The sequence below is a fragment of the Pygocentrus nattereri genome, chromosome 3, assembly GCF_015220715.1.
Source record: "Pygocentrus nattereri isolate fPygNat1 chromosome 3, fPygNat1.pri, whole genome shotgun sequence".
In the NCBI taxonomy this organism is placed as follows: domain Eukaryota; kingdom Metazoa; phylum Chordata; class Actinopteri; order Characiformes; family Serrasalmidae; genus Pygocentrus; species Pygocentrus nattereri.
This window is the reverse complement of record NC_051213.1, coordinates 28,512,217-28,536,105: the sequence shown is the minus strand read 5'-3', so window position 1 is coordinate 28,536,105 and position 23,889 is coordinate 28,512,217. Positions and strand designations below refer to the sequence as shown.

Below are 23,889 nucleotides of genomic sequence, written 5' to 3'. Positions count from 1 at the left end.
GTCCTTGGTGCTGGAACTCACCTGGAGCATAGCTGGGCTTGGAGCACACTTAAGAGTTGTAGTACACATGCAATTTGGACACAGCATCACTGCTTAAGGCTGCTTAAGGCTTTAGTGTATTTGGAGCACACCTGGATCTGGAGCACAGCTGTTTCATCTTCAGTACAAACTTGGGACTCAGACACACTTGGGGCTTTGGAGCACAAGGCTGGAGCACATCTGGGAATAAATACATTTGGTCCTGCAACACACCTGGATCTTCACCACACCTGCAGCTGGGCCACACCTTTTTTCCCTCTGTATTCCCTTTCTGGAGCCCCGCCTCCCTGCTGCTTGCATCATGCTGTTGATGATGTCTTTGAGTTCAGAGTGATTTACTCTGAAAGGTCACCATCTGCCTCCACCATGTGCCCCCAGCTACACTCACACTCTGACATCGTTAAGTACCCCGCCAGTTTGCATGCTGTGTGTGGAGTCTTCTTTCACAGATCAAAAGCAGAAGCTGCTGTGACACAACGCTGCCCACTACTGGACTAAAGTAGCCATCGCATATATGATAAGCTTGTGATGTGGAGTGAAAAGATACAGACCTCTGTTATTCCAATTTTATTTGTTCGTAACAGTATAACAGGCAGTGTAACTTGTACCCACTTTTTAATGACAAAAAAAATTATTTTACAATAAAAGTTTTTTCTCGAAACATCCAAAATGGTAAAAGCATTTTCCATTGCTTCATTTAAGAAAAAATAAATTATGTGTATGTTTAAAAAAATCATAGATAAATAACTATCTGTTTTCTTCTTTAATATAAAAGTATTTTTTTTCTCCTAAAGGGTATTTGCTACTGTTTGATTATGGCACTATACACACAAAGTAGCCTCTACATTTGCTCTCTCTCATACAAACAATGACATGTAACATACAAAACTACATATTCTCTAGTATGCAACACACACACACACACACACACCTACACACACACACACACACACACACACACACACACACACACACAAACAAACATATTCAATGATGCATTTCATACACTGAATTCATTACATATCCACACTTAAACATATGTTGTGTTCATTAAAATATGACCTTTGTACATGCATATCAATCTTGTATAGAAGTGTTTTGAAAAAGTACAAAAAACTAACTTGTTATTGTGCTGGTGAAGAAGAGCGCAGCTAGTACACACAAAAGGTTGGAAGAGCCGACGTGCTGTGTGTTTACGTGTGTTTGCTTGCATGTGATTTTGAAGTGGGGCAACAACCCTGACTGCAAGGGACAGACATTAAATTAGCAAATTTGCAAAACAAATAAGAGCAAATTCAAACTTGGTGGGAGGTTTCAAATGAATCACCTCACAGAATCAACTCAACTTTTTACAACCTCCAAATATTTTCTTCTGTGTTCTGTGTTTTTTTTCTTTTTTCAAAACTTATATTAAAATGTTCTCTAAATTCTCCATCAAATTCTTGATTTCAGTGACTCAGTCTGCCTCAGTGGTCAATCTCCCTTCCAGAACACAGCGGACGAATCTTTAAAAGTTCACAATATAGGCACTTTCATTGCGAAGCTCCCACTTTTGCCTTTATGAAGCAGTTTTAATGGAACTGAAGAGGAAATGTTTTAAGCAATGCACTACAACTATAGACAAATACATCAATCATCTGTTTTATCATCTTATTATAACTCAAAATGACAATTCATGAACTCTTGACATAGAGAAATCAAACAAATGGGGTACCTGATTCTATATTTTGGTTTTCAGGTTTATATTACCTACAAATCCCCAATGGATAGAGCAGGAAAAGAAGACTAGTGCTTTTAAAACAAAGGCATATTTGGTCAAAAAAGTCCCCTCTTTGAGAAAGACTCCTTAAGTATGCTGCTCGGGATGGGCGGGGCTGGTGGGAGGGGTTAGCTGAGAGCGGCAGCTCCAGCTCAGTCCGGGATTGGAGCACTGTAATTCTGGAAACACTTTGATGTTGGGTTTCCCAGTTTAGCTCTGAAGAGTGCTTAATCCCCATCAGACCCACGCTGGTGGGTGGTCTATCACAATCGGGCCAAGCTCTGGTCCCAGCGTATTGCCAGCCTGACCTGTGACCTCTGGCTGACCAGTAGCTGTGGAGAGGTCAGTGCCGCTTGGCCCGCTGTGCACTCTGAGTGCAGGAAGCACAGCAGGCCGTTTTGTAATAAGAGTACACACACAGACGAGCCTGCACCACCATCATGCAGTTATGGCGACGATCCGTACAATTCTCATCTTTGGAAGGGGGTGGCAGTAGGTCGAAGGACAAGGGGAAAGAAGGAAGGAGAGAGAAAGAAAGGGAGTGATAGAGAGAAAGAAAAGTAGGCAGGGAAGAAGAAACAGAGAAGGCAAGGGGGGGGCAGGCCCATATGAAAATGGAATATATTGTAACACGTTGCCAATATATTATAACATATTAATTAAATACATTGAAATGTATTGTTAAAATATTACATTTTTATATGGGGAGAGGGAGGGACGGAAGGAGGGACATAAAATGAGGGGGGTAAGACGTAGAGAGAAAAATGGCAAAAAAAGGAACAAAGGAAAAAAAGAAGGAAAGAGGGAGAGAGTAAAGGAGGAAGTGAGAGAGAAAGAGATGAGGAAGTGAAAGAAAGGGAGGATGAAAAGAAGCATTTAAGAAGGAAGGAAAGAAGGAAGGATAGAGAAAAAGGAGGAAGGGAGAGAGGAGAGAGAAAAAATACATTATTATTGAGCCAATGTCAAACTTCTATGTAAGTAAACACATATGTATTTGATTATTAATGATTAATTGTTTATTAGTTTCATTATGATTGAAAATGGATATTTTTTGAGAGTGAGTGAGAGAGACAGAGAGAGAGAGAGAGACAGAGAGAGAGACAGAGAGAGAGAGAGGGAGAGAGAGAGAGACAGAGAGAGAGAGAGAGACAGAGAGAGAGAGAAAGAGAGAGGGAGTGTAATAAATATGTATAGATAAAAATAATTTATAATTCTCATTCATATCGATTGAAAACATGAACGAAGCAGTCATGAACCCACACACACAGACTGACCTGTGAAGGGGCTGCAGGGCAGTGTGTTACAGAGCTGCTCTTGTTCTGGTCTGCTGCTGAGATCACAGTCAGTACTGTGCTGTTTATCAGCCGAAATACAGCGAACCTCCCGTGTCTGTATTCCTTTACCACATGAACGAGAGCACTGCAGACAGGAGGGGGTTAAGAGGTTAAAGGGAAATTCCTCAAAAATATAGCATTTCTGCATAATTAGATCATTAGAATGTAAACAAAGCTCACTCATTTTCTTTCCCTGTTCTGGTTGTTCTCTTTTTCCTTCACTCTTTTCCTCCTACCTCTCCTCTTTTCCTTTATTTCTTCTTTCTCTTCTCCTGTTTCTGTGTTTATCTCTCTTTTCATCCCTTCTTACCCATTTCTATATCCTTCCCTCTCTTCCTCATTCTCCATTTTTCTCACTCATTCCCCCTTTAATTCTGTCTCTCTCTCTCTGTTTGTCTCTAACAAATAGAAATTCCAAATACTTTATGGCAGGAATTGTAACTGACAATTGTTGCCAAAGCAATGCATATAATGCTTGACAATATTAATGAAGAGGAAATGATAAGAAAAGATAAGACACCTTAAATGTACTGAATTCAGTTACTATATGGTGTACCCTTTCCTGACACAGATGTTTAACTATGTACACACAGCTTGTATAATCTCCATAGAAAAGCAACATCAATAAAACAGATCCTGGCGCAGCTGCACTTGAGTCTCAATTAGAGGGGCCCCAGCATTGAACTGTGGAGCAGTGCAACTATATTCTCTGAAGTGATGGAGCACCATCCATTACATTATAGGACGAGCTGGAGTGGAGCTTATGATCCAGTATTAATCATCCAACATCAGTACCTGACCTCACAAGTACTCCTGTAACTGAATTGAATCAAATCCTCACAGCAATGTTCTAACATCAAGTGTAAAGTCTTTTAGAGTCTGTTACAGCAGTAAATAGGATATAATCTGCCCGTTAATTCTTGTTATTTCAGAAGAAACTTAATAAAGATAATAGTGACTACAAACTTTTGGACCTATAGCGAATGTTTAAGCATCTCTCTCGCTCTCTCACCGCGCTCCACTCTGTAGTGAACCACTGTGCTCTGCAGGGCTGGAGTTCACAGGTCTGAACAGGTGAAGGTTTGTCCAGATGTGAGCACTCGCTGGCATCCATCACTGTGAAATCACTGCCCAGCTTCTGGACACAGATAACATCTCTCCTCTGCATTCCACTTCCACACGGAGAGCTACACTGTAGAACACACACACACACATATGCATGTTGTATCATGTTGTGTCAATCACGATAGGACAGAACTGCAATATTTAGAGATTTGTCATGTGGTATTTGCTGTAATGTTGCATGCTGCAATACTTTGTGATTTATACTTTTTTCTAATTACTCCTCTGAAAGGAAACTCTGTCCTATCTAATCAAGTTTATTTACACAGTTTGTCTCATTTCAATCTTTCCTATTAAAACAAAAATGTGAGGTAGACATTCCAAAAACTGTCCCTACATTTACATATGTAGCATATACTTTTATTTGTAAATCAGACAGTCAGTCTTTATCCATACACCTTTATCAAACGTTTTATCCGGAGCAGCTTACAATGGCAGAGAAATGAAATTTTAGTCTCATCAAGTGACTTTTTTGCTATAATAAGAGGTTTTGATTCCTGTTTGCCCTCCTGTATGCCGGACAAGCTTGTTATCCACTATGCAACCCAACTACTCCTACAACACCTCCAGTGACAAAAATTTTGTCTCATCATAAATAAATGCCACCATCTTGTAGTACAGAAATGCATTTTGCTAATCTATTAGTCTTCCACTGGGCTTAATTCATGTTAATAACATATTGAAACTTGGGCCTTATGCTGTTATACCATTTAAATACTGTTTTTAAACTCAACATGTTGTGATATTATAATGCATCAATAGTTTCGCCCCCTTATGTTGGGCTAACATACACACTCTGTCTCACCTGTCCCCAGGGTCCGGTGTACCACAGTGCTGTTGGTTTGCAGGGTCCACCATTACAGGCCTTCATATCTGCAGGTTTTTCCCCCACACACTCCCCTCCACTGTCCCCTCCATGCCCTCCTCCTCTCGTTAGACACACCACCTCTCTCCGCTGGACACCTGGACCACACGCTGCAGAGCACTGCGACACACACACACACACACACACACACACACACACACACACACACACACACACACACACACACACACACACACACACCTACATGAGAACCTCTAAATATTTATATCCAGTCATTATGCCCTTTGGTGGTACTTTTGTAGTTACACCTTTTGGTATACAGCTAGGGGCTATAGCTCATCTGCACAGTTTGTGTTAACGATCCTCTAACCCTCAACTTTGGCCTATTCTTAGGTTATAGAAGCGTATAAGAACCTGATAAAGAGTTAATATATATTGTTACTTAAAAAGTTATGAAAAGACAAAACTATGTAACTTTCTCCTGGTAAAGCAAATGTAGTTAACCTTTAAAACTAATTTATGACTGACAATGGGACTGTAAGGACCACTGTACCTTTAAGAGTTCATTTGCAGTGTGTGAACCTAACCTCTTTTTCTGACTGTTCATCAGTGTCTACTTACTAACAACAGATACACTATTTTCTGAATATTTTTGGATGGCGGATCAGATGTCAGTGTCATTACTGTGTTGTACATGATCCACTGATCAAATAACATCTGGACACCCACTATGCTGTGTGTGAACGTACAAATGTCAGAAAATAATATTAAATAACTGTGTTATGAAGTAAGTAGATTGCCTGCAGTACTGGAAGTCTGCTGGTCAGTACTTACAGTGTTGGTCCAGTCGGTGAAGTACCAGTTAGTGACACATGGCCCCATGTGACAGTCCTCACTCCCCTGTGGGCGGAGCCTTGCATTACACTCCCCTTCATTCACCTCATTGCCATAGTCACTGACACAGCGGACACTGCGCGTTCTCTTCCCCACACCACAGTCCACTGAGCACTGCCAGAGGAACACCCGTGTAAAATTTCCACACTCACACACAAACTTATGGATGTATGTAAAATACCCTTAAAACACACACACATGTGTATCCACACACTTTAGGTCAAACACACACATATGCATGCACATATAAACACACAAGTAATGTAGTCTACATGTCAAACACACAACAAACATATATGTATGTGCACATACACAACTGAAACACCTGCAGTTTTTTTTTAGATCTGAAGCAAGAGTGGAGCTTGATTTACCAGTTTAATCTTTGAATAACTTCTTGAACTGCTGATTTTTCTTTATTATACTTAACTGTCGATTTTGATAGAAAATTAAATGAATGAAGGGTGGTCTCTGACTTTTGGAAAGTCCTGTACTCCACATGTAAAACGAACACATGCACATACAAGCATACACACATTTGTTCATTCACCCAGAAATGTAAAAGCATGCAAACACACACACACGTACACACACGTACACACACACACACACACACACACACACACACACACACACACACACACACACACACACACACACACACACACCCTCTGGCTCCCATGTAATGGTGTGTTTTACTCACAGCACTCCAGTCAGAGCTAATTTCCCAGTGTGAGCAGACACGGATCTGGCAGGGCTGAGTGGAGTTTGGCCTTGTAAGTCCAGCGCAGCGCTGAGGGTGGACCATGGTGGAGCGGTTTCCAAAACTCTGTCTGCACTGTAGCTGCCTCTGCTGCAGACCCCAACCACACGACACACTGCAATCAGACCAAGAGCCCACCTCCCAACTACACAGACACACAAACAGGGAAAATCACAAAAAAGTATAATTTAATATAATTTAAATTTAAATGTCTTGTCAAGACTGGAGTATCTGATTCACCCCTCAAATGGACACAGACACAGGCAAGCTTGTTTTTGTACAGTCTCAGGACATGATGCTCCATATGTACTACGTACATATACAACATGCCCGAAAGTATCAAAACACCCCTAGTTATGAACAAATTCAGCCATGTCAATATTACATGTCCAAAAGTATCCCAACACCCCTCCTAATGAATGAGTTCAGCTCCTTTAAGGTGCACCTATTACTGACAGAGGCACTGAATTGCACACCCATAACTGGTATCATCTCCATAGAAAAGCACTGCAAATTGAATGGGAGCAGCTGCACATGAGCCTAAGCCAAGCATTCCCCATTCTCAATGGCACACATCAGAGGGTTAAAAAGCCCTCCAGCACTGGGTTGCAGGTCAGTGGAACTGTGTTCTCCAGAGTGACAGAGCTCCATCCAAGACCTCTGCGAAGAGTCTTAGTGGCTCACTGGAGCAAAAACTGCTCTTCAACCAATCTGGCCAATAAAAATACAGTTTTTTAGCAGAGGAAGCATAAGCCTCAAGAAAAAAAACCAGTTATTACTTCAGTAAGCACTGACACAGTGGCAGTGGCAACTGCTTTTTTGTGCTTTACATATTTAATAGTATGACTTCTTTTTTTGTTGAAACTCAGTTGGGAAGCCTATCTATGTTGATTCACACACATGGGGATACACAGATGTACACACACAAACATGCAAATGTGTCTTACAATGGTGGGCATGGATGGACATTGCATGGGTCCTCCTCTGGGAGCGGCTTTGCTGCTGAGTCACATCGTCTCTCATGGACCTCCTGATCTGTGTGTCTGTTCACACACACAATCTCCCTGTACTGAGAACCTATACACACACACCCACACCCACACACACACACACACACACACACACACACACACACACACAGGTAGATATAATTAGTCCTGAGTTGTACTGCTGTATTTCTGCCACAAGAGGGAAGCAGAAAACACAATACATCACACACCACAATCAAATAAACCTAATCTGAAACAGACCTGCATGACAGACACAAAACCACATAATAAAACAGCATAATAACTGCATAATTGAAACTTCAACTTTTGGAAAAAAGCTCTTGCCTAGCGCGGAGATGTTTGGCATGTCCATTATAAGGAAACAAGCCCAGTACCTCAAAAGAGCTGCATATGTTGCAATAATTCATGTTTCCAATTATCTGCATAAACGATGAAAAGTACATTTTCACTTCCCTGAAATGTCTCACTACTGAGTGTTTAAGCAACAATATCCATATCAAATTGGCACATCCCCACACTGTCAGACACTCTATACTGAGGCTAGGCAAACTCACACACACACACACACACACACACACACACACACACACACACACACACACACACACACACACACACACACACAACACGCTCACAGACATACAGGAGCTGACCTTTCCCACAGGAGACAGAGCACTCGGTCATTCTGCCCCTCCTCCACACAAATACAGGCTGGTTGTCCAGCGGGATGTCGGTCCGAGGAGGGATTCGAGTGTTACGATTTGACCCTGGGCTCCTTGGGCGGGGCCTTTCCAGTGTCCACCTGTCAGTGTTGACAGAAGTGGAGGAAGAGGAGGAGACAGAAGAAGAGGCGGGGTCTTCAACAGCCACCGCAAGAGCACCTGAGAGACAGAGAGAGCATGTACACATATTAACGCAGGAAATTGTACAAACCATATGCAGTTTTTTCAATTAAACTCAACTTAATAAAAACATAATGAAAAAAATAGTGTTATCTGTTTTGACAAGTGTGTTTTAGTACATTCATGCCAAAAAAGCTCAGCTGAACCCGAACTGAGAGAGAGAGAGAGAGAGAGAGAGAGAGAGCGAGAGAGAGAGAGGGGCCAGGAGTCATGAGGAAACTGAACTCAAGAGCAGACACACCCATACATACACACACATACACAGACACACTCAGGCCCTCAGTCTGCCAGCAATCCTGTGTGTGTGTGTGTGTGTGTGTGTGTGTGTGTGTGTAGGATCAGGGATCTAAATCATGTTCCAAATGATCGGAACATTTGTGCAGCGATGCCCAATATGAGATCAGAGGAGACAGGGCAAAAGAAATATGTCCAACACACGCAGAGAGAAATATTGATTCAGTAAACAGACAGAAACAGAGAAAGAGAGAAGAAAGACAGACAAACTGAGAGACAGAGACAGAGATTAAATGAGAAATATAGTACATGACTGAAAGCAGATGAGTGTGGTGACAGAAAGAGAGAGAGAGAGAGAGAGAGGAGGAAGGAGAAAACAGAGGTGAATGGAGAAACTCACTGATCTCTCGGAGAGATGCACTCCCTCCATCCCATTCTCTCACTTTTTCTTTTTCCTTCTTCACTGGTATGTAGTATTCATAATCTATACCTGGATTCTGTCTGTGGAAAATGATCTACAGATAAAGAGAGGGAAAGTGAGACAGAGGAAGAGGGAGCTAGATTAGTGTGTACACATTCCACCACAAATTAGTTATTCATTACTGTTATTAAACAGATGACCTACAAAAACAGACATACACTGCAGGTGAAACTATTATGGAATTATTATTCTTTAAACAACTGTATGTTAAGTACAGCTACAATAGTGTAATAGTGTGTAGTGTACATTATGTCTAGCGGCAGTAGTGTAGTTGTGTGTAGTGTATGTTATTATGTATAGCGGCAGTAGTGTAGTTGTGTGTAGTGTATATTATGTATAGCGGCAGTAGTGTAGTTGTGTGTAGTGTATATTATGTATAGCGGCAGTAGTGTAGTTGTGTGTAGTGTACGTTATTATGTGTAGCGGCAGTAGTGTAGTTGTGTGTAGTGTATGTTATTATGTATAGCGGCAGTAGTGTAGTTGTGTGTAGTGTATGTTATTATGTATAGCGGCAGTAGTGTAGTTGTGTGTAGTGTATATTATGTATAGCGGCAGTAGTGTAGTTGTGTGTAGTGTATATTATGTATAGCGGCAGTAGTGTAGTTGTGTGTAGTGTACGTTATTATGTGTAGCGGCAGTAGTGTAGTTGTGTGTAGTGTATGTTATTATGTATAGCGGCAGTAGTGTAGTTGTGTGTAGTGTATGTTATTATGTATAGCGGCAGTAGTGTAGTTGTGTGTAGTGTATGTTATTATGTATAGCTGCAGTAGTGCAGTTGTGTGTAGTGTATGTTATTATGTATAGTGGCAGTAGTGTAGTTGTGTGTAGTGTATGTTATTATGTATAGTGGCAGTAGTGCAGTTGTGTGAAGTGTATGTTATTATGTATAGCTGCAGTAGTGTAGTTGTGTGTAGTGTACATTATGTATAGCTGTAGTAGTGTAGTTGTGTGTAGTGTATGTTATTATGTATAGTGGCAGTAGTGTAGTTGTGTGTAGTGTATGTTATTATGTATAGCTGCAGTAGTGTAGTTGTGTGTAGTGTATGTTATTATGTATAGCTGCAGTAGTGTAGTTGTGTGTAGTGTATGTTATTATGTATAGTGGCAGTAGTGTAGTTGTGTGAAGTGTATGTTATTATGTATAGCGGCAGTAGTGTAGTTGTGTGTAGTGTATGTTATTATGTATAGTGGCAGTAGTGTAGTTGTGTGAAGTGTATGTTATTATGTATAGCGGAAGTAGTGTAGTTGTGTGTAGTGTATGTTATTATGTATAGCTGCAGTAGTGTAGTTGTGTGTAGTGTATGTTATTATGTATAGCTGCAGTAGTGTAGTTGTGTGTAGTGTATGTTATTATGTATAGTGGCAGTAGTGTAGTTGTGTGAAGTGTATGTTATTATGTATAGCGGCAGTAGTGTAGTTGTGTGTAGTGTATGTTATTATGTATAGCGGCAGTAGTGTAGTTGTGTGTAGTGTATGTTATTATGTATAGCTGCAGTAGTGTAGTTGTGTGTAGTGTACATTATGTATAGCTGTAGTAGTGTAGTTGTGTGTAGTGTATGTTATTATGTATAGTGGCAGTAGTGTAGTTGTGTGTAGTGTATGTTATTATGTATAGCTGCAGTAGTGTAGTTGTGTGTAGTGTATGTTATTATGTATAGCTGCAGTAGTGTAGTTGTGTGTAGTGTATGTTATTATGTATAGTGGCAGTAGTGTAGTTGTGTGAAGTGTATGTTATTATGTATAGCGGCAGTAGTGTAGTTGTGTGTAGTGTATGTTATTATGTATAGCGGCAGTAGTGTAGTTGTGTGTAGTGTATGTTATTATGTATAGCTGCAGTAGTGCAGTTGTGTGTAGTGTATGTTATTATGTATAGTGGCAGTAGTGTAGTTGTGTGTAGTGTATGTTATTATGTATAGTGGCAGTAGTGTAGTTGTGTGCAGTGTATGTTATTATGTATAGCTGCAGTAGTGCAGTTGTGTGTAGTGTATGTTATTATGTATAGTGGCAGTAGTGTAGTTGTGTGTAGTGTATGTTATTATGTATAGTGGCAGTAGTGTAGTTGTGTGTAGTGTATGTTATTATGTATAGTGGCAGTAGTGTAGTTGTGTGTAGTGTATGTTATTATGTATAGCTGCAGTAGTGTAGTTGCGTGTAGTGTACATTATGTATAGCTGTAGTAGTGTAGTTGTGTATAGTGTATGTTATTATGTACAGCTGCAGTAATGTAGTTGTGTATAGTGCATGTTATTATGTACAGCTGCAGTAGACTAGATGTGTGTAGTGTATACTATGATGTATAGCTGCAGTAGTGTAGTTGTGTTTAGTGTATATTATGTATAGCTGCAGTAGTGTAGTTGTGTGTAGTGTATACTATGATGTATAGTTGCAGTAGTGTAGTTATGTGCAGTGTATATTATGTATAGCTGCAGTAGTGTAGTTATGTGCAGTGTATATTATGTATAGCTGCAGTAGTGTAGTTGTATGTAGTGTATCTTATGTATAGCTGCAGTAGTGTAGTTGTGTGTAGTGTATATTATGTATAGCTGCAGTAGTGTAGTTATGTGCAGTGTATATTATGTATAGCTGCAGTAGTGTAGTTATGTGCAGTGTATATTATGTATAGCTGCAGTAGTGTAGTTGTGTACAGTGTATATTATGTATAGCTGCAGTAATATAGTTGTGTATAATGCATGTTATTATGTACAGCTGCAGTAGACTAGATGTGTGTAGTGTATACTATGATGTATAGCTGCAGTAGTGTAGTTGTGTTTAGTGTATATTATGTATAGCTGCAGTAGTGTAGTTGTGTGTAGTGTATAATATGATGTATAGTTGCAGTAGTGTAGTTATGTGCAGTGTATATTATGTATAGCTGCAGTAGTGTAGTTATGTGCAGTGTATATTATGTATAGCTGCAGTAGTGTAGTTGTGTGTAGTGTATATTATGTATAGCTGCAGTAGTGTAGTTATGTGCAGTGTATATTATGTATAGCTGCAGTAGTGTAGTTATGTGTAGTGTATATTATGTATAGCTGCAGTAGTGTAGTTATGTGCAGTGTATATTATGTATAGCTGCAGTAGTGTAGTTGTGTACAGTGTATATTATGTATAGCTGCAGTAGTGTAGTTATGTGCAGTGTATATTATGTATAGCTGCAGTAGTGTAGTTGTATGTAGTGTATCTTATGTATAGCTGCAGTAGTGTAGTTGTATGTAGTGTATCTTATGTATAGCTGCAGTAGTGTAGTTATGTGCAGTGTATATTATGTATAGCTGCAGTAGTGTAGTTGTGTGTAGTGTATATTATGTATAGCTGCAGTAGTGTAGTTGTGTGTAGTGTATATTATGTATAGCTGCAGTAGTGTAGTTGTGTACAGTGTATATTATGTATAGCTGCAGTAGACTAGATGTGTGTAGTGTATATTATGATGTATAGCTGCAGTAGTGTAGTTGTGTGTAGGGTATATTATGTATAGCTGCAGTAGTGTAGTTGTGTGTAGTGTATATTATGTATAGCTGCAGTAGTGTAGTTGTGTGTAGTGTATATTATGTATAGCTGCAGTAGTGTAGTTGTGTACAGTGTATATTATGTATAGCTGCAGTAGTGTAGTTGTGTGTAGTGTATCTTATGTATAGCTGCATTAGTGTAGTTGTGTGTAGTGTATATTATGTATAGCTGCATTAGTGTAGTTGTGTGTAGGGTATATTATGTATAGCTGCAGTAGTGTAGTTGTGTGTAGTGTATATTATGTATAGCTGCAGTAGTGTAGTTGTGTGTAGTGTATATTATGTATAGCTGCAGTAGTGTAGTTGTGTGTAGTGTATATTATGTATAGCTGCAGTAGTGTAGCTGTGTGTAGTGTATATTATTACGTATAGCTGCAGCAGGGTAGTTGTTGGTCCAGCTGCGGTCAGTGTTTCTCCTTTCTCGTCTCCTCTAGGTCGGCTGTACACAAATGTTGTCCCTCCGGCCTCATATTTACCAGGAGGATCCACAGCCCAGCGGCCATTCACCACAGAGTGACCTGTGCCACTGCGTAGTGCTGAACAACACACACACACATTCAGTTACATTTCAAAATACATTCATATTTCTCACAGACATTTCATATTCCTCAGATGAGAAGTTTTACAAGAAGAAGCAGGGTAATGTTATTTTTACTGGAATTTCTCTGTGATTTTAGTCCCATCTGATTATGATATGTCAGTCATTTTTGCCAAATGTCTGCTCCTGCATCAGCTAAGATTCCAGCATGTTTTGCCTTCTTATCTTTTCTGGAGCAAAGCTAATGAGTAAAACAGGTGACCTCTCCCATCTCTGTCATTTGTATTTGAGATTTCTGAACCTGTGCAAACTGGTCATAAACATTACATCTTGTAAACAACCTGTCTGAACAGTGGTAAAGAGAGAGAGAAAGAGAGAGAGACAGAGAGAGAGAGAGAGAGAGACAGAGAGAGAGAGAGAGAGAGAGAGAGGCAGACAGACAGGAAGTCTTGAAAAAGGATGTTTAATTTACTTTAAGTGTTTAGTCTAGAGCACACGACTGTCAAGGACAAGGTAACAAGCACACACGCAGGACCATACGCACACTGGCACACACCTAAACACAGTTAAAGAAATGCACGCTCAAACATTCACAGTCTGGCACACACAGACACTCTCACATTTCTTCTGTACTGCACTGAATTAGACTGAACTGTAGCGCTGGAACTGAACTGCTGAACATAAACCATTTAAACCAGCTTTTTGTCTTGAGGAGCCAAAGTGCAGTGTTTGTGATGGGCTGAGGGCCAAATACACAAACCTCTATGCAAAAAAAGTTTTTTTTTATAATATTAGACTATATTTTGTTTCAAATATACTTTAAAAATACAGAATTACAAGTCCTTGAGCAGAATTCCTAACACTGTTTATCTAACTTCACTGCAAATTGCTCTGGATAAATGTAAATGTGTTGGTAAGTGATAAATGGTGTCTATGTACTACTGAGGCTTGGTCATCCTACAGCCCCCTTGGTCAGAGGTGCATCAAGCACTGTGTGGACCCTCAATGTTCAGAACATTTAGACTTTAGGGGGGCAAATTGACTCACAGGGGGTGTTGGCGTGCTGAATTCAAAGAGGGCTCAAACATACACACACACTGCTTCTTTGTTTGCTCACTCTGATAGTATTCTGTTTTTCATTCTTGCTGATTGATGCTGGAGGGTTTAGAGACCCCTCTCAGATCTAACAGCAAACGCAACATACGCCAGCTGCTTCAGTCAGCCTGGAAACAAGTGAAGCCATGCCAATACACACATGCTTCATACCCAGGTAGTTGGGGCTGCTGTGTCTCTCAGTGATGTTGATGGCCGTAGCTCCGGGAGGTATGTCCAGGATCTTGTGGTAACCGAGGGGAACGCTGCTATTCTCAAATCTCCCAGTGACCCGTTCACACGACCCATCACCACCTCCACACACACCACACCGGTCACGCACCAAACCTGAGCCCAACACACCATCACACCCTTCACTCTGAGAGAGAGAGAGAGAGAGAGAGAGAGAGAGAGAGAGACATGAAGAGGAAGAGACAACAACATTATCAATCACAGAGTAGTGTAGTGTAATCATGGAGTAGTTACATGATGTGAATGTTGATGACATGCAAAATGATTAGCACTTTTTCTTTTAAAATTGTTACATTAAACAGAATGTGTCATAGTGTGCTATAATGTGGTGACAACATACACAAGTGACACATTCAACCTCTTATGTGTCTATGTGTGTATGCAAACCCTGATTTCTTTGTTCTCTCTCCTTCTAGATGATCTTTATGCAACGATATTAAGTGGTGTCCAATCACATTGCTGATGTTTGGTGCAGTAACCAATTGTGACATGCCTGCAGTCACAACACTAATACACACCAAATGGGAGATATAATAATGAATAAAAAACAAATGTATATTCAAGCAGAGGGACAGTATTACATTTTAAGTTTAAAAACAATAATAGACTGCCTTTGGGCACAGAAACGGCTACACTTTGTGCCTCAACATGGGCTGGGCTTGACGAAAGGGTCTCAGCACAAAGATGATTCTTAAATGGTGGAGTGAGCATCACACCGAACACTCTCTCTACTAGTTTAGATAATCGTAACACTAAGATCCTTTTAGTAAACTGGACCCTGCTTATGTTTTATCAAGACATCCCAAAAGCATCCAGCAGCTGGCAAAGGAAAGCAATTAGGCTTGCTTTGATAAAAACATAAACAATGCATGCACGACTACTGTGGATTTTGAAAGGATCTGAATAAGACCTGAATAAAACATAAAAATACAAACTGCACTGTAAAACAAGCACACATGGGTCTTTACTATATTCAAGTTGTGTTAAAGTTCAGGGGCCACCTTCAGAAAAGTGTCTTAAGAAACAAATTTAACTTCATTCTTAAAAAAAAAAGTTTCAAATAGCTTCTTAAAAATGATCGTTTTCTTCTCTAAACTACTTTCTTAAGAATAATTCTAAGAACATGAGGTATTCTAAAAATATTATGTTTTCTCAACCTTACGACAGCTTCATACTTGTCTTATGTAGTAAGAGTTGACAAGGCCAGTGTCTACATGTATCACGGACACTGTCTCTGCTCCTCCTGCCCATCCTCATCCGTCACCCCACAATTATATTTTTCCAAGAGTATTTTTTTGCTGTTGGCTATTTCTCCCACCATCTCCTCTAGTTCTTGTTTGCTAATTTGTTTAAATGCTTTTGATCTTTGATCCTTTTCCCTTTATTTTTATCCTCTGGCCAGATTAAACTTAATAACAGTTAATACAAATTCTGAATGTATGTATGGTATGGGGTAAAATGCAATGCAGCATGTATAAGAAAACAATGAAACATTTCTTAAGAAAATAATTAAGATCATCTTGAAAGAAACTTTTTTTTTCTTTTTTGAGAATTGTATTTAAGAAAATAATGAACTTCTTAGTGTTTGTCTTAAGAACCTTCTCAAGTTTTTTTTCTTAAGAAAGCTCTTGTGAAGCCGGCCCCAGATCTTTTTCTTTTTTTTTATCAGTTGTAGTTAAACAATCCTTATATCTGCCTCTCTGTGCCCCTGTTTAAACACCAAAATAATATTCACTACATTCTACATTCACTGTAAAATGCTTTGTCTGGTGAGTCACATGGTTAGTGTGCTTAGCTTATTTACAGAGAGATGGAAATGACATGATAAACATAATCTGCTCATCAGCTACCCAGATAGGTCATATTACCTTAACAAGCTGTGTACAGAATGATAAATGATAATAAAAATGATAATAATATGACATTTATCATGCTTTGTAATTATGCCCTGACCTTTAAGTGTTAAGAATTCACTTTTCTGTTTTTGGTTTCTCAGTAACTGCAAGCTACCAAAGACAGGAGAACCAACGAAGATAAACACAGCGCGAGCTTAAATCCATAAACGTTACTCAGTGCTGCGTTCTAAAGGTGTTAGTCCTGTTATAAGAATCTTAACAAATGCATCTTATACTTTTGGGGACATGACTTCTTATTGACATTGGGCCCAAAAGGATCTACATGTCACAATTTTAGTAACTGCAATATTTCAAACAGCTGTTATTTTCTACTTCTTAGAAAAATAGTTGTTATTTTCATTCTATCAGTCAGTTTGTTGCATGTGTGTGTTTTAGGTGTGTGTTCTCACCAAGCAGTGCCCCTCCACACACACATCATTGGGAGTGTTGTTGGCGCATGGCGTCCCATCTCGCACTCTCTCCGCCTGACGCACATAGAAACGATATCCAACCGGCCGGCACGTCAACTCACACTGCTGCTCCACACTCACTGAGAGAGTGAGAGAAGAGAGAGAGGGAAACACGGGGAAAATCAAGAAATCATCATTGTGTAACTTCTCTACTGGTTTAATATTTTATATGAGTTCCTGCTTAATACGTAGATTTACTGAAACTGGGTGGGTAAGTGTTCTCTTTTTATGTGGAACACAGACCTAAGCAGAAATTGATTTTTCAGATTATCAGTTAATATTTTAATTCTTATCATAGTAAACATTGCCTCTCATTCCATTACCAAAGGCTGTTTAGTAAAAATTGTTTCATCTGATTGAAAAATCACTTTTAAGCCATTTCAGTGATAATACATGGATACTGAGATATATGACATTGATTGCGAAAAGGCTGAGGAACACTGTCATAAATTTTAAACCATTTCACAGCATTTTGATGTTCTTCCTTTTTCCTCTTGCAGTTGGAATACTGCAATCCTGAATGTACAATTCAGTTTTCATGTTTACATTATACTGTATTTTTACTAGTGGTGTCAATGTTAACATGTTAATAACACTTTAATGTGATACATTTTCTAATGCATTTTAACATTATTGCATTTTCTGGTCTGAGCCCAGCTGCTCACATGCTGTTGCTATGATTCAGTGTACAGTGTATGGTTGTTAGAGCTACAGTAGAGCTGTTGAATGGAAGACTTCTGTTATTCTTTATACAATCACTGACCCACTGATGGCTGATTTGATAAAACCAAACAATTTCCCATGCACTGCAATGCCATGACCTTGTTTATCATCAAAGCAAGTCTGCGGTATAATTTACAAGCAAAACACACCAACAGCACTGATGCTGACAAAATCAGTAACATCAGTAATGTTAGCACTGGAGGACCCCTTCAGCAGACTATGCTAGACAGTGCTCACTGGAGATGTGGATCAGAAGTCGTATCGTAGAAGACATATCATAACTGCAAAAAAGTGGAAAGCTTCAGTTTGCCCCCAACAAGATGCAAGACAGTTGTGTGAGAGCGAAAGGCTACAATCCCAGAGGAGCTGGAACATGCATGTGCTGTTGCTCTGTTCCTTGAACGTCAGTGATTAATATTGAAAACTGTGTTTCTTATTTTCATGTTGTTTTATGTATGATTTTATGCTGAGGTTGAATTAAATTACTGAACGAAATACATGTTCATGAAGCTCACTGTCTTTTAATATAGCTATAATGAAATGCACTGATTTTAAATGGAAAAAAAACCTTCTAAGTGAATTTTGGTCAAAAGAGACAAATAAGATTTATCGCAATTTATGGTGTAAAATAATGCAATTCTTCTTCTTCTTCTTCTTTCGGCTGCTCCCTTTAGGGGTCACCACAGCGGATCATCTGCCTCCATCTTGCCCTAGCCACTGCCTCCTCTACTTTTACACCAACCATCTCCATGTCCACCTTCACTACATCCATAAACCTTCTCTGAGGTCTACCTCTTCTCCTTCTGCCCAGCAGCTCCAACTCCAACATTCTTTGACCAATATATCCACTATTCCTCCTCAACACATGTCCAAACCATCTCAACCTGGCCTCTCTGGCTTTATCTCCAAACTGCTCCACCTTCACTGTCCCTCTGATCTGCTCATTTCTAATCTTGTCCATCCTTGTCACTCCCAACAAAAATCTCAGCATCTTCATCTCCGCCACCTCCAGCTCAGCCTCCTGTCTTTTAGACAGAGCCACAGTCTCCAAACCATACATCATAGCAGGACGCACTACTGTCTTGTAAACCTTCCAAACCTTGCTGCTATCCTTCTGTCACACATCAGCCCTGACACCTGTCTCCACCCACTCCATCCTGCCTGCACCCTCTTCTTCACCTCTTTTCTACACTGTCCATTGCTCTGGATGGTTGACCCAAGATATTTGAAGTCATCCACCTTTACGACCTCTACTCCTTGCATCTTCACCTTTCCACCTGCCTCCCTCTCATTCACACACATGTATTGCGTCTTGTCTCTACTGACCTTCATTCCTCTCCTCTTTAGTGCAAACCTCCACCTCTCCAGATTCTCTTCCACCTGCTCTCTACTCTCACCACAGATTACAATGTCATCTGCAAACATCATGGTCCATGGAGCCTCCTGCCTGACCTCATCTGTCAACCTTTCCCTCACCATTGCAAACAAGAAGGGGCTCAAAGCTGATCCCTGATGTAACCCTACCTTCACCTTGAGACCATTTGTCACTCCAACTGCACACCTCACCACTGTCTCACTATCCTCATACATGTCCTGCACCACCCTAACATACTTTTCAGCTACACATGACTTCCTCATATAGTACCACAGTTCCTGTCTTGGCACCCTATCATATGCCTTCTCTAGATCCACAAAGACACAATGCAGCTCCTTCTGACCTTCTCTGTACTTCTCTACCAACACTCTCAACGCAAAAATTGCATCTGTGCTACTCTTTCTGGGCATGAAACCAAATTGCTGCTCACTGATCTGGACCTCTCGCCTTAGCCTTGCTTCAACAACTCTTTCCCATACCTTCATGGTGTGGCTCATCAACTTTATACCTCTGTAGTTACAGCAGCTCTGCACATCACCCTTGTTCTTAAAAATGGGGACCAGTACACTGCTTAAATAATGCAATTCACTGTGAATAATTATTTAATTTGTTTGACAGCCCTATTTATTATTCATCTTTAATTAAAGGGTCCATATTTAAAATTTTTCTAATATTTTATAATTTCTTCTAAAGTCCACTTATTACATTTGTTTGGTTTAATGTAGCAAAAACAGTCATAATTCATTTTCACACCACCATTTTCCAACCTCTCCTGTTCTTGTGCCTTTAAGACTGATATATGCTCATGTTCATCTCTGTTCTGATTAGCTGTTCTGTACTCAGAAAGTAGTCTGGGCTGAAACTTATAACTTCACTGTAAGTTCAGGACTGAGCTGCTGTTAGTGGAATAAATGTATATATGTAAACTCATTGGTTTATGTGTCAATACTTAGGACTGTGTGGACTGGGGTAACAATACATTTCAACATTTTAACAATGTTTACATGTTACATCAAACACTTTAATTTTAACCTTTATTATCATTCAATTTATCCTGTACCATGTACCATTTATGTAAAAGCACTAATTCAGCCTGACCTGAACTGAACTGAGGAGGATATCAGATAATTAAGCAGAATTTCAGACAGAGAAAGAGTTTCAGAAAGCTTGTTTTTGCTTTTCCTTCTGCCCTCCTGCTGAACTGAGTGAAACCCTCAAGGCCCAATCGCGCACACACACACACACACACACACACACACACACACACACACACACACACACACACACACACACACACACTTATCTCAACTAGGTCCTCTGTTATCCATTATATACCAATCTAATAACCGAATCTGCTGGGGCTGGTGGAAGAGGTGGTGCAACTGAGCACAGAGGGACAGATAAACACTAGCACACAAATAAAAAGTGCTTGAGTCAAATCTCTCCATCTACCACTTTCTGTCTCTGTCTCTCTCTCTCTCATTCTCTCAGTCTGTCTCTCTCTTCCCTTTCATTAGTGTCATCTGATAACAGTGAGATGACCCAGCTGTTAGCGAGAGAGAGGGTGAGAGAAATTTCCCACAATGAAATGAAATCAGATGATTGGTGATTTAATAAAACTAAGTTTTTCCTATTTTACACACACACACACACGCACGCACGCACGCACGCACGCACGCACGCACGCACGCACGCACACAGTGAGAAATGCAAAAATCAGAAAGAAAAAAAGGAAAGTGTGAAAAAGAGGGAAAGATACAGAGAGAGAAAGAGACAGCAGAAGAGCATCAGAGAGAAATACGGAGAAATACGGAGGGGGAGAGAGATAGAGAGAGAAGCTTAGACAGAAATTTAGAGAGAGCGGGCAGAGAGAGAGAAAGTGCGAGGGAGTGAGGGGGACAGAGAATTCCCACCCGCCCTCTCTCTTCCACTCTGTTAGAGTTATCTTTGAGAGATTATGATGGAGACAGTGACAGAAAGAGAGGGGGGCTGTTGGTGAAAGAGATGAGAGATCTACACACTTTCCCTGTTCAATTTCACTTCGTTCTCTATCCATCTCTCCCCACCCCCTCTCTCTCTCTCATTTCTTCTCTCTGTCCTTCCCTCTCTCTCTCTCTGTGCGGTCTGTCAGCGATGGCTGGGTCTGCAGACGGTGGAATCTCTTCCGTCTAAAGCCGCTTCCCTGCTATCTCCATCTCTAAATAAACTGTGCCAGAGGGAGCGAGGGAACTCAGCAATGAGAGAAAGAACAGCACAGGATGGGAGCACATTCTCTCTGAGAGAGGGAAACCAGGGGAAACCTGGAAAGCAGGAGATATATATCTAGCTTATCACTACAGTAGAAATATCCCTGAAAATATGCATCTTATTATTAGTATGAGTAGTCTGTGTGCGGAAATCTCCACAGACAGTAGTACTAATTGTAGTAGATGTAGTGGAGTAGTAGTAGTAATTGTAAAACATTTAACAAGAGTGCTATTAATAGAAGAAGTAGTATTACTAGTAGTGTTAAAACTGGCAGCATCAGCGGTTATGGTATTAACATTATTAGTAGTAGTATTAGTAGGAGTAATAATACTAATAGTATTATTAACAATAGGGGAAGTAGTCCTAGTCTTAGTAGTATAAATAGTATTAAAACAAGTAGTATTATTAGTAGTTATAGCATTAACCATGGTATTAGTGGTAATATTAATTAATTAATAATAATATTAACTGTAGTAGAAGTAGAATTTTCTAAATAGTAGTAGTAGTAGTAATAGTGTAAATAGTGTTAATGGAATGTCTGTATGCATTATTATTGGTATGAATTGATTATGGCAGGACATTATGATAGTATATATTGCTATTGTGATGAATTATGCTTTTCTGAACATATCCATATCGTCAGTACTGAATAACTGTAAGTTTCATTATAAAAAAAGTGCAACACAGTACGCCAAATACTGAATAAAAATAACTGCATCCACAGTTTTAACAGTGTCTTTAAAATGTAGCAGTACTGGTTCTTTTTTCTCTGTTCAAACTGATCAGATGTCTGAAAAAATAAATATACTGACATACCACATACCGTGAATTTTCTAGAAGTATCGCAATATTATATTTGATATATCACATCACCCACCTCTAGTATAGATGTCCTGTCTATAGAGGTCTCCCTGGTTAGCTGTGAGTTTGACGTGGGCAGTGTGAGTGAGGAGTGAGGTGCACTGTGGCTGCAGCTAAGAACATAGCTTCAAGTGTGTGTTTAAGACCAGATCTCCACATCAGAACACACACAGACACACACAGCGCCCTCAGCATTTACAGACTTTTTAGGGAATAACAAGAACCAGCTTTAGGACAAGTTTAATAGTTTAATAAATGCAAAGCAAGAATATAAACATCTTATCTCTCTCTCTCTCTCTCTCTCTCTGTCTGACTCTCCTTCTTACACACATTCTCTCCTCTCTCTGTGCATATAAGTAGCCTGTGAGAACAGCAGAGAATTCAGATGATATCACTCTACAGCTGCGACTCCCTCTCTTCCTCCCTCACACACACACACACACACACACACACACACACACACACACACACACACACACACACACACACACACACACACACACACACACTCCTTCCAGTTCACTCCCTAAATCTGTGTGTTTACTGTTGCTGTCTCTCCTCCATCTCCTGCTCTCTCCAATCAGCTCACACTGACCCCTCCAGAATTCCCAATAAACCCTGTTTACACTGTCATCCCCAACTCTGTTCCACACACACTCCCTCATTCCTCACTCTTTCTCTCTCTATGCTCCCAACTCTCTAGATTTCTCCTTTTCTACCCCATTTTCCCCCAATTATTTGACTTTCCTCTTGTCTCTCTCTCTCTCTTTCTCTCTCTCTCTCATTTATTCTCAACAGCATATTCTAATCAGAGCTGGGTGGAGGGTCTTTGGCGTCAGACCCAGAGGAATGAGGCATTTGAACAAACAAATGGGGAAAAAAGAGGGTGGGCACATTTAGCAAGAATCAGAGAACAAGAAGCAGAGAGATATAGAGAGATAAACCCAGTACAATTGTAACTCATTCTTTTTCTATCTACCCCACTCTCTGTTGTCCTTCCATCTTTTCAGTGGGTCAGAAAGCTGCCAAATCATACACAGGCTTCCACATCAGCACCATCCAACAGCTATTACCAAACACACACACTCACACTCACACACACACACACACACACAAACCGCAAACATCCAATCACACAATGGGCTACAGAGAGGCACCTCGATCTCCCAGGGACAGAAAAACATACACACGCACACACTTACAGCCCACTTACAGCCAAGCCAAAAATGCCCCTGTCCAATAACACCACCAACTGGACCCTATGAACATAATGCATATAAAAGCCAATGAGGAGGGATATAATGATCCACAATAATTTGATCCTATTCATAATGCCGGTTTCATAATTTGGCATTCTTCCATTCTCAAATGATAAAAAAGACCATAATCATGTTGTTGTGCAACTTACTAATGATGCTAGAGTGGAATGCTGGTGTGAGTTCTTAATTGGTGTTGACTGTCTGCAAACTATGTTCAATCAATTGATATACACTGTATATCTCGATTGCAGCCAGAGGGAGCACTACTAAAGCCACCACTCCAGCAGTGCATGCTCTCTTGAATTCAGGC

At 40.1% G+C, this 23,889-nt stretch overlaps 1 protein-coding gene across 2 annotated transcripts in view; it reads right to left on the bottom strand.

Annotated features, from left to right (window-relative positions):
- Window positions 1-591: 591 nt before the first annotated feature.
- adamtsl4 (ADAMTS-like 4) overlaps window positions 592-23,889 on the bottom strand; it is a 58,770-nt gene continuing 35,472 nt past the window's right edge. The window contains exons 6-17 of one of the 2 annotated variants that reach the window (XM_017681814.2): window positions 17,055-17,194; window positions 14,672-14,876; window positions 13,234-13,403; window positions 9,281-9,395; window positions 8,398-8,625; window positions 7,682-7,811; window positions 6,675-6,879; window positions 5,915-6,088; window positions 5,060-5,239; window positions 4,145-4,324; window positions 3,073-3,217; window positions 592-2,272 (exon numbers count right to left, since the gene is read on the bottom strand). In XM_017681814.2, coding sequence (XP_017537303.1) covers window positions 2,142-2,272; window positions 3,073-3,217; window positions 4,145-4,324; window positions 5,060-5,239; window positions 5,915-6,088; window positions 6,675-6,879; window positions 7,682-7,811; window positions 8,398-8,625; window positions 9,281-9,395; window positions 13,234-13,403; window positions 14,672-14,876; window positions 17,055-17,194 — 2,003 coding nt within the window. In that variant the 3' untranslated portion in view covers window positions 592-2,141. Of the gene's footprint in view, window positions 2,273-2,662; window positions 2,769-3,072; window positions 3,218-4,144; window positions 4,325-5,059; window positions 5,240-5,914; window positions 6,089-6,674; window positions 6,880-7,681; window positions 7,812-8,397; window positions 8,626-9,280; window positions 9,396-13,233; window positions 13,404-14,671; window positions 14,877-17,054; window positions 17,195-23,889 lie in introns of those variants that run through there. The other variant, XM_017681816.2, reaches the window with a different exon arrangement.